The 26,213-nt window shown below is 37.3% G+C and overlaps 1 protein-coding gene across 4 annotated transcripts in view; it reads right to left on the bottom strand.

Moving 5' to 3' along the window:
- Positions 1-26,213, bottom strand: part of LOC5578739 (antichymotrypsin-2) — an 80,767-nt gene that overhangs the window by 20,304 nt on the left and 34,250 nt on the right. For all 4 annotated transcript variants that reach the window (XM_021851697.1, XM_021851699.1, XM_021851696.1 and 1 more), the window contains one exon: positions 29-295. In XM_021851697.1, coding sequence (XP_021707389.1) covers positions 29-295 — 267 coding nt within the window. The remainder of the gene's footprint in view (positions 1-28; positions 296-26,213) is intronic.

The following is a 26,213-nucleotide window of genomic DNA, read 5'->3' as shown; positions in this document are numbered from 1 at the left end:
AATCTTCAAAACGATCCAAAGCACTTACCTTGTTCCCTGTTCGCGGGAAACTTGAGAACGTCGTACAGCTCCTGTCGGGTTTGACCTTCGGCACCCTCGCTGATCATGGCCAGGATCGAGGCAAATCCAACCGGCGAGAACACCTGATTGGCCGGGGAATCGACGCTGCCCTTCAGCAGGCTGGCCGTGAGGATGTTGGTCGAGTGACCGACCAAAGGCTCGTTGGCCACATCCTTCGTGTGACGGTCCTTTGGAAGGGCACTAACCAAGCAGCCGCATAACTCGACCAGCAAAACTGTAAAGAAGGGAAAGAATGTGATCGATACATAATTAGTATACAGAAGGTAGTAGCATTTAAATATTGAATACATAGCGAAACATTGTAACATATTTTCAAAAGTTTAATGTGTTTTTAGTTTTTAGAGTTTTATAATAAACCAAAGGGACTATCCTTAGCCTAGTGGTTAGAGTCCGCGACTACAAAGCAAAGCCATGCTGAAGGTGTCTGGGTTCGATTCCCGGTCGGTCCAGCATCTTTTCATAATGGAAATTTCCCTTGACTTCCCTGGGCATAAAGTATCGTCGTACCTGCCACACGATATACGAATGCGAAAATGGCAACTTTAGCAAAGAAGCTTTCAGTTAATAACTGTAGAAGTGCTCATAAGAACACTAAGCTGAGAAGCAGGCTCTGTCCCAGTTAGGACGTAATTTTAAAAGAAGAAGTAGTTGCATAAATTGGGCCAAGTCAATGGTCATAAATACTACACAGAAAATAAAATTTGGGTCTTGTTGGGTATTTTGTCATGCATCGCTTGTTTGTCAGAGTTTGCCCATGGTGCTAAGTATTAAACAACTGCATCAAACATGGACACTCTTCAAAATCTAGATGCTTTTGAAACGGAAATGGGCTACCAGAGTTGATCACAAGTATCCATAGTAAATTAGATACCTCACAACCAATTCAAGACTACAAAACATACGGTGTTTATTTCGCCGGAAAAACTCACCATTATCTTCATACTCACTTCCTCAGTAGGTCAAACCCGACCTAGGCTAACCTGGAAGCATACCGATAACGCATATTTCGTATCACTTTCCGCACGTCATTACTTCCGTGTTCAAGTTACGCAGCACATCTATCCATACAAAACCGTAGTTAGCGGAAAGAAGCCATTTGCGGATCCATTTAATGCAAATCAAACCACTCTCATCTACCTTGTACCATTCAAAGTCATTAACGCTGAAGATATCAGCGATTTTTTTTCTCCTCTGTAGGAATACAACTTTTGCATTCAGTCTCAGTAATCGGAACCTCTTTATTACTGAAGCCTCTATGGTGCTGTACGCGGTACGGCCTTTGCAAAAATTTATTGAATTCCGCTTTGTGTGAACCTACCGAGACCATGGAGCTGGTTAGGCTATAGCTATATCAGCTTCAATTTCACCTGCGTACGCCCATATAGTAGTAGTCAAAGAAAAAGTTCTTTGTGAGTTTATCTATAGACACGCAGTGCACCACTTTTTACGGTTAGTTAAGCAATTTATCCGATCACTGGAAAGATCGAGCAAAACATTGAAATCGCAAGCGCTTTCCAGAGGTTTTGCTTTATTGCATTCGTCAGTGCTTGTAGATGTTGTTTCTTCATTGATCAAACCAAAACGGTTATCCTTCAAATATAGTAGTTGAACAGTTTTATGGAATAACCCAAGCACTTTATAAATCTAACATTTTAAAATGATGACACATTCTTACGATAACTTGTTGGCGATTATATTGTACGGTGAGAGGATATCAAACTGAGAAGCAGGCTCTGTCGTTATTAAGAGCCTTTTACCAGTTATTTACTGAAAGCTTAACGCTGAAAATTAATTAACTCATTACGCGTGGTAAAGATGGACAAATTATGGGTGAAATTATGAAAAAAATCCACGTGCTCGGCTGGGATTTGAACCCAGGACTCTTGTATGCTAGACGAGCGCTTTACCAACTAAGCTACCGAGCCACTTGGTGACCCAATAACTGAGTTGGTTACAAGTTTAGAATTCAAATCCCTACAGACCACGCGGACCCCTTTCATAACCAATATCCATCCATCTCATGTTCCTACACACGCGGAGCGAGCGAGTGCGATTTGTTTAGTGTTGAAACTGTTTGCCTATCGTACCTACATCGCTTCCACAACAACTGTATTGTGGAAGAGTAAAGATGTGGGAAGGCTATCAACGTGTCGTTCTCACTCAAGTGACGACATGACTACTACAGAGAGGCAGTACACTCTAATATAAACTGACACTTATATTGAGCTATTCGGTAATCCAATCCGCATGGTTATTAAATTAATTAACTCATTACGCGTGGTAAAGATGGACAAATTATGGGTGAAATTATGAAAAAAATCCACGTGCTCGGCTGGGATTTGAACCCAGGACTCTTGTATGCTAGACGAGCGCTTTACCAACTAAGCTACCGAGCCACTTGGTGACCCAATAACTGAGTTGGTTACAAGTTTAGAATTCAAATCCCTACAGACCACGCGGACCCCTTTCATAACCAATATCCATCCATCTCATGTTCCTACACACGCGGAGCGAGCGAGTGCGATTTGTTTAGTGTTGAAACTGTTTGCCTATCGTACCTACATCGCTTCCACAACAACTGTATTGTGGAAGAGTAAAGATGTGGGAAGGCTATCAACGTGTCGTTCTCACTCAAGTGACGACATGACTACTACAGAGAGGCAGTACACTCTAATATAAACTGACACTTATATTGAGCTATTCGGTAATCCAATCCGCATGGTTATTAAATTAATTAACTCATTACGCGTGGTAAAGATGGACAAATTATGGGTGAAATTATGAAAAAAATCCACGTGCTCGGCTGGGATTTGAACCCAGGACTCTTGTATGCTAGACGAGCGCTTTACCAACTAAGCTACCGAGCCACTTGGTGACCCAATAACTGAGTTGGTTACAAGTTTAGAATTCAAATCCCTACAGACCACGCGGACCCCTTTCATAACCAATATCCATCCATCTCATGTTCCTACACACGCGGAGCGAGCGAGTGCGATTTGTTTAGTGTTGAAACTGTTTGCCTATCGTACCTACATCGCTTCCACAACAACTGTATTGTGGAAGAGTAAAGATGTGGGAAGGCTATCAACGTGTCGTTCTCACTCAAGTGACGACATGACTACTACAGAGAGGCAGTACACTCTAATATAAACTGACACTTATATTGAGCTATTCGGTAATCCAATCCGCATGGTTATTAAATTAATTAACTCATTACGCGTGGTAAAGATGGACAAATTATGGGTGAAATTATGAAAAAAAATCCACGTGCTCGGCTGGGATTTGAACCCAGGACTCTTGTATGCTAGACGAGCGCTTTACCAACTAAGCTACCGAGCCACTTGGTGACCCAATAACTGAGTTGGTTACAAGTTTAGAATTCAAATCCCTACAGACCACGCGGACCCCTTTCATAACCAATATGTAGGTACGATAGGCAAACAGTTTCAACACTAAACAAATCGCACTCGCTCGCTCCGCGTGTGTAGGAACATGAGATGGATGGATATTGGTTATGAAAGGGGTCCGCGTGGTCTGTAGGGATTTGAATTCTAAACTTGTAACCAACTCAGTTATTGGGTCACCAAGTGGCTCGGTAGCTTAGTTGGTAAAGCGCTCGTCTAGCATACAAGAGTCCTGGGTTCAAATCCCAGCCGAGCACGTGGATTTTTTCATAATTTCACCCATAATTTGTCCATCTTTACCACGCGTAATGAGTTAATTAATTTAATAACCATGCGGATTGGATTACCGAATAGCTCAATATAAGTGTCAGTTTAACGCTGAAGTTTTTAAAAGAGTACAAAGCTTCACGGTTAACTTGTAAAATTCTAACATTCGGCTTCTATCTTCCTTAATCTCAATCTGGGCATTCTTCGTAGTATCAGTTCCACCTTTCGATTACCTCAATGCAGCTAGCTATTTGAACTGTAATGATACGATGCAAAAATTGCTATGCTACTTTCCCTTGTCGCCAACACATGTATTAGTAGATATCTGACATGACAATTCCCATCAAAATTTAACTATGTTTCGTAGACTATGTTTGAAAAAGAGCCTTATAAGAGAATTTCGGATAAATATATACATATTTTAATATTTTGCCCTATTGCCTATGATGGCACTGTGCTTATCACAATTTATACCCGGGCAGACGTAAATATCCAAATCATACCTCTAATCGAACAATTTCTTATGTCATATCTCAATCTGATATTGGAAAGATGTTCGAAAATTATATACATAAATCTCACAGCGAAAGCTTGACATCTTAAAATATGTGCACAAAATCAGGATTAGTTCTTTCAAATGAAACAAAACAAATTCATCCGTAAAATGGCGCGACCGAACAGTACCACGCTTGGATAGTCTCTACGAGCAACAGATATACTTCTTCTTCTTTCTGGCGTTACGTCCCAACTGGGACAAAGCCTGCTTTCTCAGCTTAGTGTTCTTATGAGCACTTCCACAGTTATTAACTGAGAGCTTTCTATGCCAATTGACCATTTTTGCATGTGTATATCGTGTGGCAGGTACGAAGATACTCTATGCCCTGGGAAGTCGAGAAAATTTCCAACCCGAAAAGATACTCGACCGGTGGGATTCGAACCCACGACCTTCAGCTTGGTCTTGCTGAATAGCTGCGCGTTTACCGCTACGGCTATCTGGGCCCCAAGCAACAGATATACCAAGAAAGCAAATAACTTGAGGCTCATATTTCTTTCTTATTCTTACTGTAAAGTATCCCGAGGTGTAACAAATAACTCACAACATACCTTATTTTGGTATCATTCCACAATCAGGTATTGTTCAACAGTCAATACCTCAATTTGGTATGATAATGGTATTGAAAAAAAAATGTTTAAAACGATTAATAAATACTTCTCTGAGGTATTCGACAGCTATTGAACACTAATTGAGATATTGAATTGTTATTGAAAAATTTCACTTTTATATGATAATCTATAATGTATTATTGAGGTATTATAATATCTGATCTAACTATCAGTATGTTGTATGTACATAGAATTGCGTGAGGTATTTTACCTCTCAAGCAGAGCTCTTTCATATCTCATTCAGGAATTAAGTACCGACAAACGGGGCTTCTTTTGATATTATTTTCACATTTTTCAACTTTGAAGTTTTGTAACTCTTAGAATTATGGATAGATATTGATAATTCTTGCATATATTTTAGTTGTATATGTACGTAACAAATGTGCAAAATATGAGGCAAATCCATCAAGAAATAACTAAAATGCTAGAATAGCGAAAAAAGTGTGTCCTTTAAGACAAAAAAGGGGCTACTTTGGACATTTTCACAATTTGATAATGAAATGATTCTTCCTTATATATTTCAAACTGATTCTATAGATAATCGTCCATTGTGATGTTGTTGAACGTTTTTCCATTAATGTACATAGTTTAGAAAATTGCGAAGCTCGAAATAATTACACAAATATAACAAATTTCAGCGAAACGTGATATTCACTATTTTCAGCTTGCAGAATGAAACATAAACTTTCAACTTCCTCGTAAATGGAAATATCAGTTGCGAATGCTTGATTTTTAAGTTGACATAAACGAACGATGTAACTACTAGGTACTGCTTTGATTAATGAGTTATGTACAAAAACTCTCTTTTCTATTCTTACTGTTATATGAACGATATGTAGAAGGATCACATTAATATCTGTCACTAAAAAGTAATTTTCATTGAAACGCAATCTATTAAGTAAAGTTTTGCAATATGATCAAGATGTAAAAGTTTGCATTTGTAATATGCTTTTAGCTTCTTAGCAGTTTAGAGCTGGCTTAAGATTAGTTTATTTTAGCAATTGAAGGATGCAATTGTTTTGTACTGAAAATGAATGTAAAACATGACGGAAAATATATTTTTTAAAGATTATGTTATGAACTTGTCATTGGTACGGATTGAGATATGTGTGTTTTATGTCTTTTCACTTTTCCAAATATTTGTTTTAAAATTTTTATGTTGTAAAATATACAAACCAAAACATTATAATAAAATAAAAGTCGCAAAAATAAGACCTTTGATCAATTATTGTAATAAAACAACCATTTAAAGCTAAAAAAATCTCAATGTTTTTATGAAACACGACGATTCGAGAGTTTTGTGATGCTCCCAATAACTTTCCACGACATGGGAAAAATTCAAACAATGTTTGCATAGTCAATGTTTTATACCTTGTGAATATTTACTAAAACTATTTTGAAATGTTTTCTTGTTTATCCTGTTATTGTTGATATTGTTCCAAAAAAATTTCTTGCCTAGTGGTAGAGCATACATTGGTTAATAAAAGTGCTGAAGACACAAAATAGCTCAGATTAATATTAATGCTATAAATAAATACAATAGGTGAGTGTCCAAAGTAGCCCCCGGAATCAAAAGTAGCCCCGTCCGACGGTATTGGAAATTATCTGGTATTGAATACCTTAGTTTGGTACAGTGGCGTAGCTAGAGTTTCGGGGGCCTGGTGCGAAGGTAAATTTGGAGGCCCTTCAAATTGAGGTTTGCAAAATATGCCTTTTATTATCGAACTCACAGAAAATTTCGTAATGATCAATCAAAAAATATTCTGGCGGTAAAATTCCACACATACGAAGGCGTAGCCAGAATTTCCGCCATGAAGTTGTTCTTGATGCTACGTCTTGTGGAAATAAAAAATATATCTGGAGCAATTGCTGCAGAAGTGTCTATATTTACTGTACAAGGGGAAGATGCATCGAAGCTGGACTTAAAACCTTGAAGAGTACAAATCTGGAGTACCAGATAGTCATGATCGCTAAAAATTTAATCAATTGGTCATAATCAACGAGTGAGCTTTGGCTTCGATTTATCGTCACCTTTAAAAGATCTTTAAAGATATTCTTGGATAACTTTATTTATGTTATACGGTATTCAGTAGTATGTTTATTCCTAGTTAAACTCTTTGAAGACTCGTGGAAATAAAAATTTGGAACAATTCTTAGGAAAATGTCTGATGAAATCACTGGACAAATTCCTAAGATTTTAGTATTTCGCAAATCACTGAAAGATTCTTGGATGTGGTGTGATGCAGATAAAGAAGGAATTAAGATAAAATGTTTGATATTATCATTGATGTTATTTTATGAGGTATTCTTAGCGTAGCTTATTGAGTTATCTTTTGAAACAAAATTTTAAATAGGGGAACTTACGTATTCTCGGCAGCTTAAGCCGATGCCGTGCTTCTTTTGTAATTTTCTCGGACATCAGCAGACAAATTCCGTGTTTGTCTATTTACATTTATGCGTTGCTCAATCCTCTATCGATTCACACCGACAGACTTGTAAAAATGCTTTTGGAAACGTTTTGACAACTCTGCGAACATCCCTTGTCAGTGTGACTATAGGCCTTTTCATATGACAGGTCCGTCTATGCATTTGTTTACACCGGTGGAGGACCGGTGCTAACACGGGACTGTCATTTCCATAGAACTATAACTGTCAAAGAGCTTCCCGATCAGCTGATTTGAAACGTCTTGTGAATAGGTCTATTGTCGGCAGCCTCACTCTCTTCGGCAACTTTCCCATAACAACTGCTGGTGAATCTCTTCGGCAGCTCCAAATCAGTCGCATTTTGAGGCGTGCTCATTTGAACTGATGACATCTCCGGCGATATCGTTTGTTTAGTCTCGGAAATCTCGCCAGCGGGAAGCGGGTTTCAACTAATGTGTTTTGGTAGACAAATACTGTGTATTTGGCGTTTGAAACTTGGATGCCGATAATAGTCGAATGGTGTCGAAGCCGAAAGTCTCCCTATATTCCAAAAAAAAACATGCAAAGTGTCTTCTAAAGTAAAAATATTTTCCTGGAACTCGGTCGAAATTTCTTATATTCTCCGAATTCTTCAAAGTCCTTGTAAATAAATGACAAAGGAGAAATTTTTAAAGAAATATTCTGTTGATTTATATTGGTTTACAGATAACAAAAAATACACTAAAAACTATTCTATGACAATTGCCGGAAAACCATTTCCCGAAATGACGTTTCCCGGAAACGAATCCCGAAATAACACTTCCCGGAATCCATTTCCCGGAATAAACCATTTCCCGGAATGACCCATTTCCCGGAATACCACTTCCCGGAATGCACCAAAATTTAACTTTCGTGGAAATTTTGGCGATGTGAATGTCAGCACTGAACGGCTCACAAGAACTATCGAAATTCATACATTTTGCCTCACTGGACTATCGAAATTCATACATTTTGCCTTATGAAATACGAACGCTAAACCATCGCTTTCATTCAAAGCGTTGAAAGGTGAGTGCACGAGCGTTGATCCCAAGATTCTTAGTTAGTCCAGGTTACCGCGAAAACATTTTCTGTTTTCAAATCTTGGTTGCACAAGTATGAATTTCAATCCAATTTCTCGTAGCGAATTTTAAAAAGGGACGAAGTAGTCCTTGTTAGAACGTAATGCCAGAAAAAAAGAAGAAGATGATACCAATTGAAAACCCACATAACAGCATAAAGTTCATGCTAGTATCTCATTCCAACGCTAGGGAAGGAGTTGTGGGAAGCGTCACAAGCATTACAAAATTGACAAGGTGGGAGTTGGTCAAATATGTCGAATTTTTGCGAGATGACTCAACAGATTTTTTCCAATTACTCAAAAGAAAACCCTTAGTTTGTAAGAAGGGAAAATTTATGGTGTTAAATATAAGCAGCCTTCCCACCAAACATTTTCCTATTGGCATTATTCGGAAGAACGAATTTTAAAAAACAGCCTTTGTATACATATGAAGCAGGGCTATTATCCAATGAAGATAAAGACACTATGGACAATAATGACACAAAAATTGACCGGCTGAAAAATTCTTCACAGACTGCACGTAGGATCATATTAGAGATTTAAAATGTCACGAGATTATTTAGTCTTAAAGTAAGTCTACAGTTGGAAGGGATGTGAGATCTAGAAAAAAAAAACCACCCGTAAAAAATCTCGATCTATCACACTAAGCTCATTTGACTGGAAATCGGTAAATTTCACCGTAATCTCAACAGCATAACAGTTCGGTGAAATAAAACACCGTAATTTCGTCGGAATTTGACGGATTCCGGTGAATATTTACCGAATACTGTAAAAACTTACCGTACTCCGTTAATTTATTTCACCGAACTGTTCAGCTGTTGAGATTTCACAGGAATCCGTAAAATAATTTAAGTGTGTATCAAAAAAAATTAGCCCAACTCTCAACTTCGCTGATAATATGGTGGATAGAATCATTATTTCTCAATTACATTTACAGAGGACTCTTGAAGCATGCCATGTTTTTTCATGATTCTGATATTATTTTGCTGTATAAGTAGTGGTCACCCTTTTGGCCCAATGTCAACTTAAACGAAGGAACATTATTTGTAATGAAGTTTTCTTTGACGATGATTATTTTCATTATTCTTGAACATCTTTCCGGGAACAGGGGTATTCCGGGAAATGATTTTCCGGGAAATGATTTTCCGGGAAATGGGTCATTCCGGTAAATGTATTTCCGGGTTAATTCTAAAGGATTGATTTTGAGATAAGGCTGATACAAATATTATGTTTCTTTCTTGTCAATATGTTCCTCTAAATTCAAAAATTTTGAAGGGAGGAAAAATATTATTATTATAATTATTATCTTTATTAACTAGACTTGCAGCCCGAGGCTGGCTCTTCTCGGTACAGAAGGAAAAATAAATATTCTTCTGCTTAACCTCATCAGGGTATTAATGCTTTCAAATTCAAAGAATCCCATTTAACAACGGTTCTAAAAACATGAAGATCGTAACATAACTTTTGTGTAGCTGTACAAAAAAAACATAAAATTATCATTTTTTATATTTTATTTGTTTGTACCCTAAATATTTTCCCCACCGGGTGGTCTCGGACATATAACAAATTATATACCAACAAGTAGTAACTGTGTATTGGTGCTTGAGACAAAAACGTGTTCCGCAGTGTTATTGAGCTGCTATTGTCCTTGTTCAAAAGCAGTAAGTTTTTACATCAAAATTAATATTGTTGAGGAATATGAGAAACTTCAAGAACAGTAATCATTCAATTATGTATGGTAAGAATTTCTTGAAGAATGTTTAAATAACATGGACAGGAAGAGGATCACAGCTCAAAAATACTCAACCCAAAACACTACTATGTGCCACAGCACATTCTTCAATCCGATAAAACGACGTGGTTGACCTTGCAAATTCTCTCTCCTCCAGCGTGGATTTATACGCCCCCCGCCCAACAAGATACTGTTAAATACTTCTCCATACTATTTTTATATTATTTTTGATCTTTTATCTTTTATCTCCAACAATTCAATAGCTAATTATGATCGTCAGTTATTCTCATCAGAGCAAGAAGTTACCTATTATCTTGTCAGTTTTTTCAGCATGCTTGGGTATGCAATGCCAAGATTGCGCTGGAGAGCAATGGATTCAGGTGACAAACCCATCGAAGGTCTTTTCTGTTTAAAATATTCACTTATTCCCATCACAATGCTTGTCACACTTATTAATGAGAATCAAAATGACACCATTGGTAGGAGGATTCCAGATGATGATTGTAAAAGTGTACTTAAACCACTGACCTAAAAATCATGCTATATTCCAGTTTAAAAGTGGTGCCAAGTAGAGGTTTGGGCGTCCGATATTGAATTGTTTCATTAAATGACGTTTTGCATTGCGTTGCTCAATACTAACTACCAACTACCATATCAGCCACCTTCTCACCATAGTATGTGACCACTCATGCGTATTGAAGCGGATAAAAGCTAAGCTACCCATTTTCCGAACTGCTAGACAGGCACGCTACCCTCGCATTGTCTGTTCACCGGTGACCACCAGTACTGGTAGGTGGGTGGGTGGTAACTCTAATGCAACATTTTTCGTTTCTTCAATCAAAGTACCTACCTCCAGATCAAGATAGTAGCCCTTTTTGTTGAGAAAAGACACAGGGTTACCTAGCGTTTTCCGAATACTTATAATCAACCTGTCGTTTTTCAATTGGCAAACGTAACACGCACACCTTTCCAAACGTATCGTTCGAAGCATGAATATTTATTGATTCATCCACACAAAGTTTGTGATTGCATAAATAATTATGAATTTAAAAACCATTACCAACTAGGGAAACTAAGTCAGTGGTTACGGTCCTACAGAACTTGTGATATGATGCAACGAATCGAGGTTTGGCCGTCAAACATAAAATTTCTAATCATCTCAAAACTTTCCATTCCATTTCTTCTTTCTCTAGCAAAAATCAACCGACAGTACCAGTAATGGACGTAGACAGAGGGTGGCAGGGGGATATATTTATTGGATAATTCTTGGAGTATAACTAAGTTATATAGAGATCATTCAGAAAATTTGGCTTTGCCCCGCTCCTCCCTGGTCGATGGAAACAGATTTTTGCATCCGTCTTCCGAGAAGTTTAATTTTATAGGAAAAATATCAACAATGTTATAGATTCACAGCAGAAAATATAAGCAACGAAAAAAGGGGACGAACTGTTCAATCAGGTCATTTCATGAATGAAGACGAAATTTCTCGCTGGATGCGTTTGGACGCATCCAATTTCATCAATTTTCAAAAACGTTATACGTGCTTGAATTTTGACAAAATTGTACTTATCTCAGCCTTTTTGTCTAACCCCTGTAAATAATTCTTAATAACCCCAAAAATTTCCACTCTTTCTCTAGCAAAGATCTAACGACTGCGCCAGTAGATCATTCAGCTTTGAATATAGCAGCCTCTGATTCAATGTGCATTGTTTAATTCGTTAAGCTACATAAATATACATATCTCTAATCCAGCTTAACCGTCCAGAAGACCAAGAAAGCAATCTGAAGCGGCTCAGATAAGCAACACATGCCATTCTCATTGATGACGACGACCAAGCCGTCCAAGGGGCCTTCCTTAGCCTAGTGGTAACGTCCGCAACTACAAAGCAAAGCCTGTCTGGGTTCGATTCCTTGTCAATCCAGGATCTTTTCGTAATGGATATTTTATAAACTTCCCTGGGCATAGGGTATCATCGTACTTGCCACATGATATACGAATGCGAAAATGGAAACTTTGGCAAAGAAAGTGCTATTTGAACACTAAGCTGAGAAGCAGACTCTATTTCAGTGGGAGCGTAATGCCAAAAAAAGAAGACCAAACGACTCGATGAAGAGGGGACCAAGCAAACCTGTCTTACAATTATAACTGTACATCTGAGATGAGGTTGCTTTTATTTTCTGGACTCCTTCGGCGTTCGCTTTTTTTTTTGCTTTGGTTGAGTCAACGGATGCTGACCAACTGATCGCTTGACCGTGTGCACAATCGAGCGCGGTCCCAGGTGACTGATCGGTTCAGAATGCACTCACCGCGGGGAAGATAAACAGCAACGGCCCATAAAGGCTTGACTGTCCCATATGAGAAAAGTGGGCATTGAGAATAAAAACGCTCAAAGTTTGAAATTTGACTTCACAAATATTCCACATGCTATATTCACCACCACAAAGATGACTAATTATGCTACTATCAAAAAGAAGAATATAAACTTGAACTATGTTGCTTTTGTCGTTGCTATTCTGCTCATAACTTCATATTGTAACATTCGACAAAAGTAGGCATTGAGGAATCGACAATTGAACTATTACTCAGGCTCAGGCTGAGATGAAAACAATTTTTACATAGACATAGCGTGTGGTAAGTTTAAGTCCTATCGGAATGTCAGAACAACCATTTATGATCAGAAAATTATTTATAATAATTCCTAGAAGAGTTTGTGGATAATAATGAAGGTTTCCTGGAATATTTTGGGAGAAATTTTCAGAAAAATCGCTGACGATGCTCCTAGATTAACCAATGATGTATCCAAAGTATTCAAAGAACATGAATGTTGCAATGCAAAAAGGTGTTGGTTTGAAAATCCACATGGGACAGTTATGCTCCTAAGGGTAGAGAAGCAACGCGATAAAAACTACCCGCGGCGGTGGCGACGATAATCTCCTGCTCACGCGGTCGTTCTCTATCTTCCAGCTGGGGATTGGAGTGAAAATTGGGTGGTACTAATTGCCCGGAATAACGGGATGATAAATTTGATTATATGTGGTCATCGGTGGTAGGAGTAGTTGGGTTCTGATGCAAAACTGAGATCAACGTTCTCCATTCACGGCTATGTTTACACCACTAATTTGTAACATTCAGTTTGTTGATAAGTGTAATATAAGGTTGAATATGCATATTTTCAAAACAAATTTCAACAGTCTGCAATTTAGACAACTTAAAACAATTCAAAAAATCATTGCTTAATAATTTAATACAACATTATGGAACAGTGTGGGAGGCTTAACCCTGATCTTTATGAAATATACTCTTGCCTTTTACGCAAACTGCTCTAAAAGTTAACTACATCTATTAACACCTCTAATAGCAGCATTTTTTAATACATAAATAATATTCACAACGCGATAGCTTTTTTCGTTTTTCAATATTTTTGCACCATTTTTTCACAAGTTTACGGTTTGCACTTATTTTTGTTCGGGGTTGTAGAGCAGCTTACTAAACATCAACCTTTTATGCAAATTTTATACAACCATGGATGAGAACCGAACGGATCATGACCTTCCACAAGATTTAATCCTCTCCATAGAACATTCTTCAAGAAAGTTGTTCAGAAAGAGCAGTGCTTCCACACGAGCACCTAAGTCATCCACTACGAGGCGCTAGTTTAAATGTTTCCTTTTTTTCATTTGATTGATGTCTCGGAATCTGAACGAGATGGAAAATTCCTGTCTTTGAGGAAGAAGTTCAGAGTCCCCAATGGACCCTGCAAAGATCCAAATTAATCCGGGGATTTTCCGGGAATCATTGAAGTAATTGTTTCAAGGATTCCAATGAGATTCAAGATTCAAGGGGAATCCTATTTTTCTCTAGCCAAACTTCCATTGTTTCCTCAATGAATTTTTTCGAAAGATGCTCCAGGGATTCTTTCAGAATCGCTCAAGAAATCTTTCATTGATTTTTCCAGGAACAACATCAAGAATAACCTCAGAGTTTCCTTTTGAAGTTGCTCCAGAGATTCCTCAATAAATTCGCCTTGGGATTCTTTCAGTAATTTCATTAGAGATGCCTTAAAGAATGACTTTAGGGAAGTATTCCTCCAGAAAATCTTCATTGATATTCATCGAAATTTCTTCGTATATTTGTCCAGGCGATTCTTTCACGATATTCCTTAGGGATTATTCAGAAATTTCCCCTCGGATTACTTGATGAATTCCGTGTGAGATTTCATCAAGAATTTCCACTGGCTTCCTTCAGTAGTTCTCCTAGAAATTATTCCAAGCATTCTTTACGGAAATTTCTTAAGGATTTGTTCAGAATTTTCACAGGGATTCCCACAGAAATGCTCCCAGAGATACCTCCAGAGTTTCCTACTGGTACTCTCAGGAAATTTTCCAGAAATACTTTCAGGAGTTCTTCTAGCGATACAATGGAAAGTGTCCGGCCATTTGGCCTAATGCCATTTGGGCGAACAAGATGTTTGGCCGAATGTCGTTTGGTCGAATTACGAACAAAAAAATAATCAAATTGATAGAACGCTGTTATGTATGATTCTTAGGTGTGATCAGCTAATTATTAGATTGACTTTTATAATGTGACGGGACAAAACATTTGTCGCTATGTAAGTGCTCTAAGAGAATTATAAAATCGACCCGTTGATTTAGGACTAAGTTGTTAACTGCACGCATCACGTCAAGACTCTAAACTGATGGTTGTTTCGTCTGAATTACCAACGGTGTACTAGGGTTCCAGTTTTTTTTAATGACTTCATCAGTATTTTTCCCTTCTTTAAAATATGGGGCATTCTTTCGAGTTATACTGGTTCCGTAACTGTTGACATTAATTTAGTTCATATTTTAATTGGAAATTTTACCTTCTTTGAATCATTGGCAGTTCTTTATAGTTATACTAATATAACGATTATTTGCATTGCACTAGCTGAAAATTTTCATAAGAGATTTTTCCTTCTTTTGATCATAAGCTGCGGTTCCAAAAAAAAAATCTTTCATAGTTATTGGAATTCAGGCTCATAAAACATTCAAAGAGCCTTATTCAAAACTTTTTCTGAAGCACAAGGGTTAATTTAGGTGCGATGTCATTCTCCTCCATGATTAAGATTGCAACGTGTGATCTGAACTATGCACCGTTGCTTGCGTATAGCAGTAAACCGATTGACTCGGTGAACAAATGATGGCTTCGGCACCCTGAGGGTATTTTCGGCAACACTAACTTATCGTCCTTGTTAGAATTTATCTACGGAACAAGGGTTCCCTTCAATGTACTCAACATGTTCCTTGAACTATTCGTGATCAAACGTCAACATCCCACCGCAAAATCGCTAGTGTTTGGAGGTGATTTTAACCTCCAACTTGCCAAATAACCTCCAAATCATCACCTCCAAGTTAGTTCTAATAGCCTCCGTTATATGAAATATGGTGGCGCGTCGATCGTCGCAAGTTTTTCGTTGAACAGTCAATAATCTTCCATATAAATCACATTCTTCACAAAAATATTATATAACATGGGTTTTATTATTTAATGAAACAAATGCTTACGAAATCATCGTCATTCGTGAGCTGCCGAATAGAACAACACAAGAACAGCTTAAGAAAAACTCACCACTTCGAAAGGTCCAATTCTCCGCTCCAATGCCATTTTTTTCACAAAATCTACGCACCGATCACTTATGCACAACTATACTTTTGATTGGTCTATAAAGCACTCGAAAATACTTAAATTTTATGCTTCAAATCACAAGTTAAAATTAATGAACTTTGTTTTCCTCGGCAATCACTTTTTATTTCTGCACCAGGTTGCCAGAAAACCATATTCAATTGCGGTGTAATTATTATTCATGATTTAAATTCACAGAAAAGATCGAACACAACTAATTAATTTATTGGAATTAGGCAACAAAGCATGCATGGGTAATAATTGTGCCTTTCAATGCCTTCCTTATTAGAAGATTGTAGCGCATAAACTTCAATATACTGAGAAACATATAAAATATACGTCTTTTAATAGGTTAACTATTTTGGCAACACTCCTGTTGTTCTACAGGCAATAAGCCATTTTACGAGATAGTCGGTTGACATTTTGTAGCGGGCCGCTCATTGTTATTGTTTTGAAAACTAGCATAATATGTGAATGGCGCTGGTAACGTTTTTGTTGGTAATGACATTTTCATCTCTTTCTGGCTATTTTTCTACGCGGTTACATGTCTGATGTTACCAGTAAATAGTAAAATTCTTCCCTGGCTGCTGATTTTTATTTTACAGGGGAAGATTGAAAAGCTCGTTGCATGCCATTATTGAATGAGCTCCTTCCAAATGTGGCGCTAGAAGAAACGTAAATAAATGGGCCCGCCAGCAAGCTTCAAAGCTGGTAAACAAACAAAGAACATATGATTCGAAACGTCTCATAAAATGGCTTATCAGTGGATGATGTAATTGTGTCAAATCAAAAAAGAGTAGATTTGAAAAGTGTCTATTCTGATTTTCTAATACACTGAGAATAATATTAACCTTAAAAATTACTGGCAAGGTTCGGATTTTGATCCGAATTAGCTGATCGAACCATATTCGGAGAGTGCTGGGACATCGCAATCGGATTTTTTTTAATACACCCTAACCTCTTTTTACGACCGTTATCGGGGGGTCGTAAAAAAATCGGTTGTTAACAAATCAGGGTTATAATTATGTTTTTGAAAAATGCAACGTCTATATGCGGAAATACTGATTCGAGATATTCGGCAAAGTTGAATCATGGGTTGAGAATTTTCCAAAATGGCCGTTCAAGTTTTCATATTTTGATAATAGATGGCAACACTGCTCGATTGTTATCAAAAGAGCCAATTTTATGGGGGTGTGATATGCAAATACCAAAAAAATTTAAAGATGACGGTACCGAATGTTCACCAAAGTTGAAGGAAGTGTTGCGTGCTATACAGTCGGCCGAATCACAAATGTTCATGTGGCTGGCAGCACTGTTCAAGAAGAATAAAGAAAAGATCAAAACCATAAAACTTGAGCGGAACAGAAAAATAGAATGCTTAGCAACATAGCAATACTCTTCAAATGAAATCCAGTTTTTTATCAAGGGTTCAAAAATTTTGTCGTAGCTGGTAACGCTGCTTAAGTGAAATTGCGTCACCGGCAGTACAAGTGTGCGTGAACAATATCTCAGATATTGTTCAGAAGCTCAAGCGCTATCATTATAAAAGCTATGCGATTCAAAATTTTGCCAAGGGCTATCATTATTTTTGTCAAGAGATACAAGGTTTTTCCCACCAGGCAGCGCTAGTGAGCACGATATTTTATGTTTTACGGATGTCTCAAGATCCTACCCACTTAGAAAGATGGCGCCTTCGGAAAAGTTGTTCAGAAGCTCAAGCGCTATCATTATAAAAGCTATGCGATTCAAAATTTTGCCTCCAGGCGGCGCTAGTGAGCATGAAACTTTTGTTTTGCGGATATCTCAGGATCCTGACAACATAGACATGGCGTCTTGGGCAAAGTTGAGCTTCTCAACAAGTTTATCGAAGACGCCATCTCTCTAAGTAAAGGCCCAAACGCAATGATAGCGGAACGGCAACGGAATGCGGAACCGGTTCGCCAGCATGAATCACAACATCTCGACTGAGCTGACAACGAATGAAATTGGATCAACACTGAGTCGACAAGCTGATTATAGTTCATGCTGGCGAACCGGTTCCGCATTCCGTTGCCGTTCCGCTATCATTGCGTTTGGGCCCAAACGCAATGATAGCGGAACGGCAACGGAATGCGGAACCGGTTCGCCAGCATGAATCACACCATCTCGACTGAGCTGATAACGAATGAAATTGAATTGACACTGAGTCGACAAGCTTGTTGTAGTTCATGCTGGCGAATCGGTTCCGCTTTCCGTTGCCGTTCCGCTATCATTGCGTTTGGGCCTTTAACCTTGACACTTTTGATCATGTTTGACTTTCTCTTAGTTGACAAAAATGCAACAGGAGCTCAACGTGTTAACACTGGAATTGTTCCTATCTGACATTTCGGAAGAGACACGGAAAACAAAATACACCCATTATTTGAGTTTAAATCAAAGGGTGAGATAAAATCTCAAAAATCAGAATAAAATGTTTTTTGACCGTAAACCAACGAAAAGCATTCAAAAATTGAGTAAACATATGTTCTTGGCCTAAAATGAAGCGTATGGTACTAAAATTGGGACTAAAGGCCCAAACGCAATGATAGCGGAACGGCAACGGAATGCGGAACCGGTTCGCCAGCATGAACTATAATCAGCTTGTCGGCTCAGTGTTGGTCGAATTTCATTCGTTGTCAGCTTAGTCGAGATGTTGTGATTCATGCTGGCGAACCGGTTCCGCATTCCGTTGCCGTTCCGCTATCATTGCGTTTGGGCCTTAAGGTTTAGGACCCTATTCACGGTGAAATTTTTGACCGCATTAAAAAAAAAATGAAAACAACTATGCAACTATCGTCATTGTGGGTGAGATTTGGCCAAATTTTGTGTTTGAGCCGCAACGTTTTAGCCTACTCCCCCTCCCCCTAGAGCGTTACGTAATATGTGGACGGCGCCTTAGTCTGCATAAATTTAGTGGCGTTGTGTATTCAATTTGACTCTCCACTATTCTATTTATAACTGCAATTCTTTTCTCAGTGTAGTCTGTATTTTTCTGCATTGGCCCTTTCAAAGAGTAGAACATAATGAGTGATGTTTAATTTCAGGAATTTGTTGTATCTACCTATCTTAAGAAAGCTGTTTACACTACTTTACTATTGTGGTACATCTTACTTGTTCGTACCTACTGGATTTCTATGCTATATATACTGGCTGCCGTAGGTGCAGAAGAGAGAGACTTCCCGGACTGTGGACTGATTAACATATTATTTTATTCTTTATTTGCAGGATATAAAAGAATTGTCAACAAATACGAAATGTTACCAATACATAAACTAGTTTTTGCGCAGTTTTGGATTGCCGAAGTGAACAGTTTTGTTGCCGACAATAGTTATTGCATTGCCGATAAAAGAACAAGTGCCTCGTGATTTTGGTGAGGAAAAATAGAATATTAAGGGAACAAAATAATGTTTTATGTATAATAATTAATCTATATCTTTATAAATAAAATTGGAATGGTGTTTGTATGTCACGAAATGGCTTACGAACGGATCAACGGATTTTAATGATTATTTCTCCGTTTTTTTCGTCACGCGTTCCGACGTGTTTGTGGGTATAAAAATCCCAGGATATTCAACGGGAAAGCCAGAAAAATGAAAGTGGACGGAACTGTCATTTTATATGGGACGATCCATAGGGCATACAATAGCCTACTTGATGGCAAGACGAAGTTTGCCGGGACCACTAGTAATTACCCGCATAGTTATGAACCATACTAGTACCGTTTCCCATACTATCCTAAACCACTTGCGACAATATCTGAACAATTACGTATAATATCAAAAATAACAATAAATCAACAGTACCGCAAACAATTTTGACTGTTCGATAAATGGTAAGTAGGAAAATAACAATGTGGGGAATAGGCGGTTAAGTTATGTAACCATATAAAATGGAGATTTTCTTCGAACAAAATTTTTGGCTTACAATTAATGAAACGGTAGGTATACTATCCGTTTTTCGTGCAATTCACCGTAGTGCAAAGGGTTCAAAAACAGTTCAACTATAAAGCTGAAATGAATACGATACTGTTTGTGAAATTATTGGTTTACGGTGCTTTGTAGTTTTTTTACCCCTTACTGTACTGTGCCTTTAGTTTTTTACCATACGTGAAGAAATAATAAATACATGTGATAATAAATAATGAAACATGCAAATACATGTAGACAAAATTTACTTCAATTGAAATATGTACAACTGAGTCACTTATTCACGCAAGTAAGCAACAAGAGCCATAAATCAGTCAATTTGTATTATTTTAGATTGTAGCAAATCATGTTCATGTATCCTTCGTGTTTCATTGGTAATTGTTAAATTGTATTTCTTTTCTAACATCTATTTTACCCTCCCGGGAGTGTGATTGCTTATGGACAATATGAAAATCTAACTCGTTTATATGGATACTCACACCTCAGCTTTTATTTTTATTCACCATGATGTGTGACAAATTAGTTCTTCAAGCATAACATACTGTGGATTTTCCCCTACTAGAACACATAATATTCAGCCAAAAAGAGGATCAATACAAATCACACTTACGCCACACTAGCCCTGTTTCTGCGATGTAGCCCTGACTTCTACGCACTCTGCCCTGTATTCCGACCAGAATCATTCTCAATCTTCAGCGACATGATATAAACAAGGATCCATTCGATTCAGCAGTTGTCCCCATTGCAGACGATCACCTTTAACAGCTCGTCATAAGAGTATACTCAGGTGATACAATCCAGCCGGAAAGCTAATCTGGTTGGTAGGTAAATCCGGTATATCTTAGCAAAGATTTAGCGTCGCCGCTGCCGGAACAATGATGACAGTCGGAACAGATTCGTTGCAACTATGGCTAGCTGGTTCAGATACGGGTTTAAACTTACGCGGAGTAGGGTTTTGGTTCTTCTCCGAAAAACAGCACTAATGAACGACGATGAGAGTTCGAAATTGATGCTGGTTCAAAACATCGTAAATAAAACTTAGATTTCAATCAATGCGCTGGTTGTTGAAAACTGACGTTGGTGAAAATTTGTCACAACACGTATACAACACACTGAGAATTTTCAGTACTCACGAATACCCATGTTCTCAACTATTTGCCGAATTGTTGGATATAGGTAATATATTGTTGAATGAATTTGTGTGAGTGTGTTGCAAAATTTGTTCCCCCTATGTAATGACCACACATTTGGAAAATGGTGGTAGTACACTTCCACTATTTGTCACGTATTTTCAGCTCCATAATATTTCACTTTATTTGAACAGAATAACATATTGTCACTGTTTGGTGTGAATTACTCAAAGCGTTTTTAATAATCTGTAGCTTAAAATTTCACCTTATTCAACCAGAAAGCAACAATTTGGGATAAGTTAACCATTACTGTTAGAGGAAGCTTACTGTTTAGACTTTACGACAAGTTGTAATTTTCTATGCGGGTAATAAACGAAGAGTGCTCAAGTGTATTTTAGGTGTCTCCTGCTAATTGTTGTGCTCTATTGTTGCGTAAAATTACCTTCTTAAAAGTTCAGCTGCTTAGGCTGCCGACAATACGTAAGTTCCCCTATGTCGATGAGAACTATAAACCCAGAAAAAAAACCGTTCTCGTATCCGTGAACAGCAGACGTGAACTCGTCAACAAGCAAAAATGCATTATGAACTAGATCATGTTTATGCGTAAACATGACGGTAGTTCATGGTGTATTTTTGACAGTTCACGTTTTCCAGAACTCTTTTTTGAGCGTGAAGTAAATACAACTTCTTCCTATTATTATTATTCTCCTCTTTCTTATTTTTCTTTTTCTTCTTGTTGGAATTAAATCCTTACTGGGGACAAAGCATGCTTCTCAGCTTAGTGTTCTCATGAGCACTTCTGTAGTTATTAGCTGAGTATTCATATATCGTGTGGCAGGTACAGTGTTACTCAATACCAAGGAACGTCAAGGAAATTATCATTTAGAAAAGATCCTGGACCGATCGGGAATCGAACCTATGCAGCAAAAATTAGTACAAGTAAAACTTATGAAATAAAGCTTAAAGGTTTTTTAACAAGGAGATATAAGAGAATATTGATATATTGCAATATCACAAACGAAAAAAAATGCAAAGAAATTCCTGGTAAATCTTTGTCAGATTCTATCATATATTAAAATTTATAAACTCGTTAATATATTTAGTCATTCAGTAGTCGAGTAGGGGAACTGGGGGTAATATGCCCATAGGGGGCAAAACGCGCCACCCTCGATTTGGACGAACGATGTGTTTTATAATGTTTTTTACTATCCTAGATCATAGAAAATGGATAAAAATGCTTCTTTTAATATATGTTTATGTGTTTTTCTCAAAAATATCGTTAAAAACGTATAAAAACGTTTTTCGCTGTTTTCGTTGCAATTTTGTGCGATTTTCAAGCTCATTTTTTAGGTCGATAAATAACCAAATTTTTGAAACTGTCGCCGAGAGCCAACTTGTGCACTGTCATAGTTTGTATTACATGCAAAAAATATGTTAAATTTGTCCTTAAAAAGCTTTACGAAGGACCTAAACTTTAATCAACTCTGGGGGCAAAACGCCCACCCCTATTTCATAACACCAAAACAGCCGTTTGAATTTAAATTTTACCTAACGTAATGCCACGTTGAAGCTACGCACAAATTGGAACCTTACAAATGTACATTTTTCGCATCAGCATGTATACTATTATTGAACAATAACATCTGAACAAACGCCCGGATGTATGCAACCTATAAACAAGCATGATTGTGTGCGTACGTCTACAGAACGGCTAACGCCGGACTGAAGCGGGGCATTTTACCCCGCAAAACAATACATATGCAGTTAAGCAAGCATTTTTTAAAAAGTAATTTATAAACCCCAGAAGAGCTAAAATGGATAGCTGTTTTTGCTATTTGAAAGAAAACATGTTTGTTTATCCGACCATAAATAAAAAAGAGCATAAAATAATGTTTTTCACATCTAAAATCGCTGTTTTCCTTAACGTGGGCAAACTACCCCCAGTCCCCCTATTGTTTTATTAAACAACTTCTAACGGTACTGACAACGCATGAAAGGCGAGCAAATTATCGTTAGGTTCTGTCCGTATTTCTTCATGAATTTATTAGTTTAGTATTCTAAACTCAGGGCTGTGTTTGTCAAAGCTTGTATTTCTGCATTAGTATATCATGTGGCAGCTACGAGATACTTCATACCCATTGGAGTAAAGACAATTTCCAAAACGAGGAGATCGTTGATCGTACCGGAAATTGACCTCAGAAACTTTCAGCAAAACTTTGTTCTGCACTCACTCAAACAAGGCTAAGGAAGTCCGTATTGTCATATAACCAATATAAATTGATCCATTAGTCGGGAGTATGAAAATTTTAATAAGATGAAAATTCTCCATTAGACAAACGATCATTCGAAACGGAAGGCCCAATCCCATCACCAAGACCATCACTGAAGGCAAAGGCCGCCAGATGGACAACCGGGCGGTGGCACTCATCAGAAAAAAAAAACAGCGCACGAGCACGATGAAAGTGGTCAATTTGGAACGTGCTCGCATTCACCCAAAACCAGTGCGAGTGAAATAAAAAAAAAACACAACAGAGATATAATTGCTCGCCACACCTGAATGCCGCAATAAAATGAGGGGCGAGCCTCGAACCCTGATGCCGTCTATTAAAGCGAGTTGCACCGCGCCAAGTGTGAAGCAAATGAGCAAAAAATGATCGCTAAACGATCGTTCCGATCCGGAAAATTCTTTTTTTGTGGAAAATTTGTATGCCAATTGGCTTAAAGGAGCTGAGAAAAAATGGAATTGAGCTTGGTGTTGTGGAGGTGTGTTCGACGAGCATCACTTTTGATTATGGCAATCATTTTTTGTATTCATTACGTAATTTTTTTGGAAAATACAGCACATTATTTTTTACATCCCAACATTGTTGCATCGCACTACAGTTTTATGCTCTTGATAATGGCTCCGCTCTGGAAGCAATGAATTGTAGTTCATCAAATCCAAATCTACATGTTGAAAGTTTAAACACTAGTTGCATAAAACGAATGTACCGATTTAAAAATCTGATGTTCGAGAAAGAAAAACATGTTCCTTCGTTTGAAGGGGTAATTTCATTGAAGGAGAGAGAAAAAGGAACTAGACTGTTGAAAGTAGTGCACATCATACAAGTGTATGTAGGAACATCTTGATGGAATGGAAGATTCAACGTCTTCAAGTATGTTCGACTCATGTTTCTGTTATGATATTGTCTATAAGCACTCTTCATAACTTCAAAAAAAGGAAGAAAAAATGGATACCTACGAATGATGTCTACCAACCTATCTAACTTATGCGTAGCATTTCGCCAACTTATAATAAACGAGAGTTTAATAACATACTTTTCATCTACTAAATATCATTCAAAATAATTTAAGACCATTGTTCATGTTCATCTGTAATTAATGCATCTACTGCTGATCCGTCTTCAAAAACGTGAGGAGAAGCCAATTTCAACGCACTCGTGATCCTGCTATGAAAATTATATGGCAGGGTTTGCAGAAAGAAATCAAGAAACGTTAGGAAACAAAATTTTGAAAATAAGATTTCTCAATTGGACCCTGGCTATAAGTTTTTTTTGGAAATTATCCAAAATTTTGAAAAAAAAACCTCAGAAGCCAATACCGGCATAGAAAGAAGAAAACACATTATTACTAACTTATTGCGAAAAAGCTCAAAAACTTGCTATGCAGTTTGAAAGCGCGCATAATTTTAATTAAGGAGTTACTAGTACAATTGAAAATCAAGTTGCTCAGGACTTTGAAAATATTCTCAATCAAGAGAACGTTTTCGAAAATTTCTGGGAGACTGATTTGGAAGTAGTGAGAACTATTATTTAAAAAAAAATCAAAATATGAAAGCTCCTGGCGATGATGGAATTTTCTACATCCTCATCAAGAAACTTCCAGAAAGTAGCTTATCATTCTTAGTCGATGTATTTAACAAATGTTTTCAATTAGCATATTTTCCTGACAAATGGAAAAATGACAAGGTCGTTCCAATTTTAAAACCGAACAAAACTCCCGCAGAAGCTTCCAGCTATCGTCCAATCAGCTTGATGTTCTCCATCAGTAAACTTTTTTAAGCAATTATTTTGATCAAAATGATGGTGCACATCAATGAAAATTCAATATTTGCCAATGCACAGTTTGGATTTCGACATGGACATTCCACCACTCATCATATCTTACGTGTAACAAATATGATTCGTTCCAACAAATCAGAAGACTATTCTACTGGTCTTGCTCTTCTAGACATAGAAAAGGCATTCGACAGTGTTTGGCATGAAGGCTGGATTGTAAAATTAAAAAAACTTCAATTTTCCAATATACATCATTAGAATATTCTAAAGTTATCTGTCAAATCGTACACTTCAGGTCAATTATCAAAACTCCAAGTTTGAAAAGGCCAATATTATACAAATTATTTACATATGACTTACCTGAGTTACCTCACGGATGTATAATTACAAAAAAAAAGTTTTAATATTTTTTCTTCATACTTGCAAAAATAGAAGATTTCTCCTATTGCTTCCGAAACTCAACTAATAATGTTCCCACATAAAACAAAAGCTCTTTATATGAAACCTTCAAGTAGACATGTTGTCACCATGAGAGGGGTTCCAATAAATTGGTCAGATGAAGTTAAGTTACTGACAAGCATTCTGAATAATCAGTTAACAGTTCTTCATGATACTTTTTTCCCTTTACGTTTTCATAAGTTTCGCAAGAATCCTTGGTTCAATAATGATATCGAAACAGCTATGATTAACAGAGATCTTGCTTATCGCAACTGGAAACGTTGTAAGACTTTTGAAAATAAAATGCAATATAAAAGATTGAGAAACTTAGTCAGTTCTATGATATCAAAAGCAAAACTAGTGCATGATCGCCAAAAGTTAAATTTGAATCTTCCTTCAAAGCAGCTGTGGAACAATGTGAAAAGCCTTGGTGTTTCAACTAAAGAATCCATTCCGGTAGTGAGCCAACATTCTGCGAACGACATTAATGAATATTTCTCTTCAAATTTTACAGCAGATGATAATGAAACTATTCGTTTTTCATCAAATGGCAATGGCTTCTGTTTTAGACAGATAGTCGACTATGAAATCGTTAATGCGATTTTCAGTGTCAAGTCCAATGCTGTTGGGTTTGATGGCATTCCTGTCAATTTTTTAAAGATTGTTTGTTCTTTTGCGTTACCAGTTTTTGAACACCTATTCAACTCAATCATAGTTTCGAATAAATTTCCATCTCAGTGGAAATCCGCAAAGGTTATTCCAATCAATAAGAAACCTAACGTTCTCTCAATTTCTAACCTAAGACCGATAAGC

Source organism: Aedes aegypti, chromosome 3 (assembly GCF_002204515.2).
Source record: "Aedes aegypti strain LVP_AGWG chromosome 3, AaegL5.0 Primary Assembly, whole genome shotgun sequence".
Taxonomy (NCBI): domain Eukaryota; kingdom Metazoa; phylum Arthropoda; class Insecta; order Diptera; family Culicidae; genus Aedes; species Aedes aegypti.
This window is presented reverse-complemented; position numbering and strand designations above follow the sequence as displayed.